The 8,448-nt window shown below is 35.5% G+C and overlaps 1 protein-coding gene across 4 annotated transcripts in view; it reads left to right on the top strand.

Annotated features, from left to right (window-relative positions):
• LOC106881589 (lysosomal cobalamin transporter ABCD4) overlaps window positions 1–8,448 on the top strand; it is a 100,764-nt gene that overhangs the window by 70,899 nt on the left and 21,417 nt on the right. For 3 of the 4 annotated variants that reach the window (XM_014932044.2, XM_014932046.2, XM_014932048.2), the window contains 4 exons: window positions 565–656; window positions 1,780–1,866; window positions 5,380–5,507; window positions 7,881–7,991. In XM_014932044.2, coding sequence (XP_014787530.1) covers window positions 565–656; window positions 1,780–1,866; window positions 5,380–5,507; window positions 7,881–7,991 — 418 coding nt within the window. The remainder of the gene's footprint in view (window positions 1–564; window positions 657–1,779; window positions 1,867–5,379; window positions 5,508–7,880; window positions 7,992–8,448) is intronic. The other variant, XM_014932045.2, reaches the window with a different exon arrangement.

The following is an 8,448-nucleotide window of genomic DNA, read 5'->3' as shown; positions in this document are numbered from 1 at the left end:
ATATATATATATATATATAGGACCCCCTTTCGTCATGAATGACCATGGAATTGCACCTAGAAAGTTCCCTTCCTAGGCACAAGTCTGGGCAAGGTTGTTTTTATAGAAGACCAGCAATCGCCCATGCATACCATCCTCCCCTCTCCATCCCACTGATATTATCTAAGGGAAAAGCAATGGCAGATACAGCTTGGCACCAGTAACATCGCTATTCATTTCCAAAGATGAGTGAACTGGAACAATGTGAAATAAAGTGTCTTGCTTGAGAGCACAACACACAACCTGATCCAGGAATTGAACTCACAACCTCATGGTTGTGAGCCTGGTGTTCCAACCACTGAGCCATGCACCTTCATATATATACACAATGAGTGTCTTCTAGTTTCCATCTTCCTAATCCACTTACAAGGCTTTGGTCAGCTTAGGGTTATAGAAGACAGTTACTCAAGGTGCAATGCAGTGAGATTGGACCCAAAGCCTTGAGGCTTGGAAGTAAACTTCTTAACCACATAGCTATGCCTGCACCTGTATATAATTTTACATATCTATTTTTTTTTTTTTCAGAATGCCTTCATTATAATATATTTAATAAACAACTTCACCAGACTAATTGATTTGTCTGTGAATGCTGCTATGACAGCTGGTCTTGCTCACCGGTGAGAAGTATTTCTAATTGTTGCTGTATTTTTTTTTTGTTTCATATGAAACCCATTTTTTGCTTACATTGAATTGTATAAACTAAAATTTCTTTTATATTTGTAATCTATTATGCTACATACAGTCACACTTAAATCATCTATCATCATTACTACCCATGTCATTCTTGTTATCTTCATCATCACCACCACCACCACCATTATTATCATCATCACTACCACCACCATAATCATAGTCACCATCAGCGTTATCACTACCATTGTTATCATTGCCACCACCACCACCACCACCACCACCACCATCACCACCACCACCACCACCACCATCATCACCACCACCACCACCACCACCACCACTATCATCATAATCAGTATCACCACAACCATTGTCAGTTGTTGTCTTTACCAGCATCGTCATCAACACCATCACCTTCACTACCATTATCATCATCATCATCATCATCTTCACCACTATCTTTTATCTTCTTTTTGTTCAGTCATTAGACTGCAGCTATGCTTGAGCATTGCCATGAAGCATTCTTAGTTGAATGTGGTTGGGCAGTGAACTTCTTAAGCACATATCCATACCTGCACTTAATATATGAAAAAGTCTTAAGCTTAACTATTAACCACTGTGCAAAAAAGATAACACACTCTGACATGGAAATACAATGTCAGTTATATATTAGCAACAGAGAGGTTAGATTTATTCCCATTTAATTGTGGATGTTCTGTTAGAATAAACTTTACTGTGGTAGATAGCATGAGAAAAACTTGTATTGCTTGTTTATGTTGCCAGCAGGGAGATAACTCCCCACTAATCCCAGTTTCAAGATCACCAGATCACTTGATTTCGGAAGGAAGACTGAAACTATTTGAAGTGTTGTTTGTTTCTAGTTCACTATGTAGCTTTGTCTAGATTATTTGTTTCCAATAGAAACAGGTATGCGCTGGCAACAGCAAGGGCCTCAGGCTATATAAAATCTACCTCATCTAATTCTGTCTGAAGCATGTAAGCATAGACAAGTGGACATTACAATAATGATGATAAGGCCAATGATGATGATGATGGTGGTGATTGTGGATGGTAATTGGTTAAAATAAAATGTTTCTGATATTGCAGTGTTGGACTGCTGTTTGAAACTTTGCTTCAACTGAAGAACAGTGAGAAACCCTTGATAACCACGTATGCCAATTCAACAGAGAGAAGGTATTCTATGAGACAGGAAAAATTTTCTTTTTTTTATTTTCTTTTTTGGATCCTTCTTCCTTACTATTTTGTCTTTTCTGTAACCAGACTATCCTATTACTAACATTAGAAGTTTCTCACTTGATAATTTTGATTTTGTTTAACCCTTTAACATTCAAATTATTCTGTCAAGTGTAATACATAGTTATTCACATTCTCTTGAGTTCATCATGGATTATCTCATAGCTTTAAGATGTGATTGTTTATTTTAAGAAATGACATTGTTAGATTAGTGTGAGAGGCTGGATTTGACCAGTTTGAACATAAAGAGTATGATCAGTTTAAATGCTAAAGGGCTAACCAAACATTGAGGCATTGAACCAGTTAGGAGTTTGTTTTTTTTTTGTTTTTTTTTTGATCTGAGAGAATTTTAACTTTTATGTGGATGAAATGTAAATCTGTCTGCTTTAAAATGGGATTGAACTAATTTTTCCTATATCTAATATCTTCTTCAAAATAATATGGACTCAATATCATGTTTTATTATTTACATACATTTATTTATTTATTCATTCATATACCATTTCTATGTTGGTTGTATTTTCTGCTCTGAACAACATTAGAATTATCAAGTAGTCATTTGAATATATTCAATTTTTTTTTTATCATTTTCTGTTTTTAGTATTCCTTGATACATACATTTAAATTAAAACCAATGGAAGCCTAATTTGGTATAGATCAGTTAATGAAACAAAGATGTATGATGGTTATAAAATAAACTTTGCTGTATGGTTATATATCCTTCAAAATAACCGGAATTAAAAATGCAAAAAATGCTAAAAAAAAAAATCCATATACCTCCTATATAATAACTGAAGTTAAGAATTTAGATTGTTATAAAATGCATATAGTCTCTTTATAACAAGTTAAAAATGTAAAAAAAATTCATATACACTTTACTTTATAACTGGAGTTAAAAAATGTAACAAAAAGTGAAAAGAAGGATATTTGATTATAATTTAAATTATAAGTTCATTATTGACAGTTTTTAATTGTGTAGTGTCTGGTGGCAGTCATGACAGTCTTCACTTCAGTGTGAAAGAAAGAGAACAGGATTGTGATGCTACCATTGGCAGTTACATCTCCATTAAGAAACTCTAAGACAATCTCTATGTGCAGGAGCAGTTGATCTCAGCATTGTCAGTTAACAAAACACAAAATCAATTTTAAAGGGCAAATCGAAAATTAAAAATAACAAAACAACATAAGTCAAAAAGATGTACACATGGAATGTATTAGGGTGAAACTCAGTGTAAGATGGAGAAAAGAGTGGGTGTATAAACATTTCGAGCATGGCTCTTTGTGAGAAAGAGTAGAGAGAAAAGGTCTGGAGAGAAAGAAACAAGTCCAAGAAATGTATGTGTGGTTACATGGCCTACACATATATCAGATTGGACTTTGATATTTAAATCCCTTGCATGGCTCAGTGGTTAGAGCATTGGGCTCACAATCATGAGGTTGTGAGTTTGATTCTCAGACTGGGCTGTGTGTTGTGTTCTTGAGCAAGACACTTTATTTCACATTGCTCTAGTTCACTCAGTTGTAGAAATGAGTTGTGACATCATTGGTGCCAAGCTGTATCAACCTTTGCCTTTCCCTTGGATAACATCAGTGGTGTGTGGAGAGGGGAGGCTGGTATGTATGGGCAACTGCTGGTCTTCCATAAACAACCTTACCCAGACTTGTGCCTTGGAGGAGAACTTTCTAGGTGCAATCCCATGGTCATTTATGACCAAAGAGGGTCTTTATCCTCTACCCATTACATCATGTCTATACTACAGTGCTGGTGACAAGATATGAAATAGCAACATCTGATTGTCTGCTGCCTATTTACTTCAACCATTCATATGTTCTTATATGTCAGTGGAGGTTTTTGAAGGTTTGCAGGTTATTGTGGGGCTTCTCACAAGCTTTTCTGACCAGTTCATTCCAGTTCTAAAGGGTTCAAATCAGGTGATGAAGAGGTCAGGTGTCCTTATCTCCAAACCTGTTCCTAAACTTTTCCCTGAGAAATTTTTGAGCCACTGCACTTGTGTGATAAGGTGCCCCACCTTGCTGGAATGTAAACTTGAAGTTCTTAGTGATGTTGTTGGGGTTTCCCTCATTTCTTACCTTAGGATATTCAAAATGATTCCAGGTCTTTACATCTTTCAAAACCTGAACATAACAAATTTCTGTCAATTTCTCAGCCTTCTCAAAGGTGATCAATGGCATCTTCTTGCCATTACAGGCCACACAGGCAAAAATCATCACCTTGGCAAGGTTTTTGCTCTTGAAAATGACATTTTTGGCTCTCTCATGAGGAGGTGAAGCCAGAATGCAGCTCTTGCATCTATTTGTGTGCATATCGTGGGTGAAATTTTTCTCATCTGTGTAAGAGGTCACTCCAGGATTATGTTTCACTTGGTTCAAGATGATCTTCACCCTCTTCAACCTTCTAACCTTTGGTCCTGGAGTAACAAGGTGCCTCACAAGTTTTGGTATGATTTCATTTTCAAGTCTTCCGTCACCACTCTTAGAACTTTCCTAACCAAAACTCCTCTCTTACATGCCAAACCTCTTATGGATTGAGATGGATCTCTTCTGATTGATCTCTTCAATTCCAGATTGAAACAATAATCCCTCTTGTGGTTATGACTTCCTGATCCAGTTTTCCTTTCTACTATTTCCTCTTTCTCAAACTTATTCACAATTCTCTTGATGGTTCTTGAATGGACTTTGAAGATAGGAGCCAAGGTCAAGATGATCTTAGCCCTCTCAGCATTGCTCATTTGGGAAGACTTGGTGAGGCTGGTACCAAACGATTTCAACCTGTTCTCTTTCTAACAAAATATCTCAATGGGTTTCTTACAAAAACTGGTGTTAATATGGCCAGATAGATGTCTTAGCTGGAAAAATGGAAAATTGCAAATCGATTTGTTTATTGTTTATTGGTTTAAAAAAATTTTAACAATTTGTAAGCGTGACAATTTTGCTGTTACACCCAGTATGTATGTATGTATGTATGTATGTATGTATGTATGTATGTATGTATGTACGTATGTAGGTAGGTAGGTAGGTAGGTAGGTAGGTATGTATGTACGCACGCATGCATGCATCTATCTATCTATCTATCTATATATATATATATATATACACACACACACACACACACACACACACACACACACACACACACACACACACACACACACAAGACTAATACAGAGAGAACTCCTTCCTTGGCCTTATTTAGAACTGCAGTCAAAGCACATTGTGTGGCATATTTATTTGTAGTTAATGTTTGTTGTGTAGCTGTTAGCATGTTTGTTAGAGAATGTTGTAGACAGAGCCTATCACATTCACTTTATTGTTGATCTTGAATGGATTGCTTAAAAGTTGAATATAATTCATTAATGTTTTAGAAGCAGTTTTTGTTTTTGATATTTCCCAGATAGACAGCTATTTTTGTAAATATTTCCATTTTATTTTCAGATTTATAAATGACTGTTCTTTTTATAGATCTTCCCTTACAGAAGATTCCTTCAGTTGCTCAAATGTTGCTTTCAAAGTACAGAATGTTTCATACAACATACCTAGATCTAATGTGATTCTTTGTAAAAGTAAGTTTCCATATGTTGATTCAACTGTTTTTTTTTTCAATGGTAAGAAGCTTGCTTTTCAACCACATGGTTCCAAGTTCAGTCCCACCAAACCTTTGTGAGTGGATTTGGTAGATGAAAACTGAAAGAAGCCCATTGTGTGTTTGTGTGTGTATATATATATATATATATATATATATACTTATGTGTGCATGTCTTTGTGTGTCTGTGTTTGTCCCCCCACCACTATCTCTTGACAACTGATGTTGGTGTGTTTATGTACCCATAACTTAGCAGTTTGACAAAAGAGACCGCTAGAATAAGTATTAGACTTACAAAGAATGAGCCCTGGGGTTAATTTTTTCGACAAAAAAACACTTTAAAGTGGTGCTCCAGCATGGCCACAGTCAAATGACTGAAACAAGTAAAAGTAAAAGAATAGATAGACTAAATTCTGGTAGTAACAGGTACAATGGATTATAAAAAGGACTAGATGACACAATAGGGAGCCTCACTTGGCTGGCTAGAAACTGTGACCAGATCTCCCTCAGATCATGCTCAAATGTTGTAGAAAAGGAAGAAGACATTGGATACTCTGAGTAAAAAGACAGGGTGTGCACCTTTAAACATAGGTCTGCTTGTTTGGTTCCAACTTGAAGCTAAATACCAGTAACTAAACCAGATATTTTAAATCATCAAGATCAATAAATCATTGTGTAAGAACCTGAGCAGAGTTGATATTGCTTTCATTTCTCTATAGTAGGGAAAGTCAATAAAGATATATATACCAGTGATACACTGGTGTTACTGCAGTTGTCTATGCACACTATATTGCTTAGTTGATAGTAATCATTTAGCTTATTATACTGAATTCTTTAATATTGTACATTAAATATCTAGCATTGAAAGATTTCTTAGAAGTAGGGACATTTTGCTGTTGGTATATGGATTAATATGCCTTTGCAGGTATTGTCATAACCTTGCTCTTAGTCCTACTTGTCTCAGTATAACTGTTATTAATCTATTTATCTTAGTAGTTAACAGTTGACTCATGGTGGACTAACAGGCTTACCTGCAAGAAAATCCTCATCTATTCAGATACCATTTAGATTGGAATAAGAAACCTGCCTTTATGAGCAGATATGACTCAAAGAAAGGATGTGTGGTGGCCTTGTATTACAACAATACATATTTCAATGACACAAGCCAAGAATTGGGTTTTTGTTTTTTTTTCCATATTGCCACTAAGGAAGTCAAGGACACCATTTTTTCTTTTAATAAATCTCAGCAAACTTAGCACTTTTGCAAACACAACATTCATCAAGCTTTTGACAACATGATTACATTTCTTTCCTGTATTTCCATTCCATGCTGCATTGCACATTAATCTCTTCTTGGATGGTTCATTATCATATTGGTTTTTCTTTGAGATGTTTCTAGATTCTTACTTAACTTTCCACCATTTCTGGAAAGACAGAAGCTGTGAGAGGTCCCCCTTTGTTACCTTCTCTCGGCACAATGAATCTGACATGTCTTTGCATTGACACTGCTTGGGGTACTAGCAAGCCATTTGTATCTTATCACAAAAACAATCTCAGTACATGACTGGTAATTCATTTATTTACCCCTTCTCCCCACCAAAAAAAAAAAAAATAATGAAGAAAAAAGTTGGTCTAGGCAAGATTTGAACTTAGACTGTAGAGAGTTGGAACCAAATGTTGCAAAGTAATCTATCTGATTCTCTTATTATTCTGTGAATTCATTAATGTAATATATATAAATGTGTGTGTGTGTGCATGTGTGAGTATGTATATATGTATGTACGTATATATGTATGTATATGTATCATCTTCATCATCAATGTAATGTCTACATCCAAATAAAATTTATTGCCCAGAGAGATCTTGTAAGAGTTATTAAAATAATATAATATACTAATTATATAATAATATCATTGTCATCATCATCATCATTTGATGTCCATGTTCCATGCTGGCATGAGTTGCATGGTTTGACAGGATCCAGTGGACCTAAGGACTGCATTGTGCTCCAGTGTCTGCTTTGGCATGGTTTCTATGGCTGGATGCAATATTTGTTGGGTGCTTTTCTCATGGTACCAGCACTAGTGAGGCCACCATACTACTTGCAAGACTATGACTAGGATGGGAGAGAGTGACTTTATACCAGGAGAAAGAGGAGTAGAGACGGATAAGGTATGGAAGAAATGGGCCAGGGCAAAATGGGATTCTTACTGTCAAGAAGCTACATAACTCCTCACATTTTAGAAGTGAGTGTGGGATTGCTAATTATAAGATAATAGAGTATACTAATTATAATCAATTAGTGATTATACAAAAATGTTCTTTTATTTTCTCTTTCTTGCTTCTTTGAAAGACTTGACCTTTCAACTCCAAATCGGAACAAATGTATTATTAACTGGTGAAAGTGGATGTGGTAAAAGCTCCTTGTTACGAGTAATCAGTGGCTTGTGGCCACATGCATCAGGTAGGGTTTTGTTTTCTGTTTACTTTGCAATTATATTTGTATATTTGATGGATTTTTTTCTGCCCTTAACTCAAACCCTTTGTGTTGCATTCACTTTAGGCAAAATAGTTTATTATTTTGTTAGCTTTGGTCAAATGGATAACAATTAGAATGACAAAATCGAAAAGACAGGGACATTTGCTTCAACAATTCATGATCAAAGTCCAAGTATTCTGAGGGCGTCTGGCCTTTAAGTATACTCAAAAGAGCATAAAATATACACGTGTGTGTGTGTGTTTATGCTTTCACAATTGAGAAGGTGACTTACCAAATACAAATATTACATATACAGGTATTCCCCGCTTTACGACTAACTTGGGTTACAGGATTTCTCACTTACATATATTGTAAAAGATGATCAGCAATTTGGGGACATGACCTGCAATTTCACCTTATACTTGGATAAATTTAACAATTT

Source organism: Octopus bimaculoides, chromosome 11 (genome assembly GCF_001194135.2).
Source record: "Octopus bimaculoides isolate UCB-OBI-ISO-001 chromosome 11, ASM119413v2, whole genome shotgun sequence".
Classification (NCBI taxonomy): domain Eukaryota; kingdom Metazoa; phylum Mollusca; class Cephalopoda; order Octopoda; family Octopodidae; genus Octopus; species Octopus bimaculoides.
This window is presented reverse-complemented; position numbering and strand designations above follow the sequence as displayed.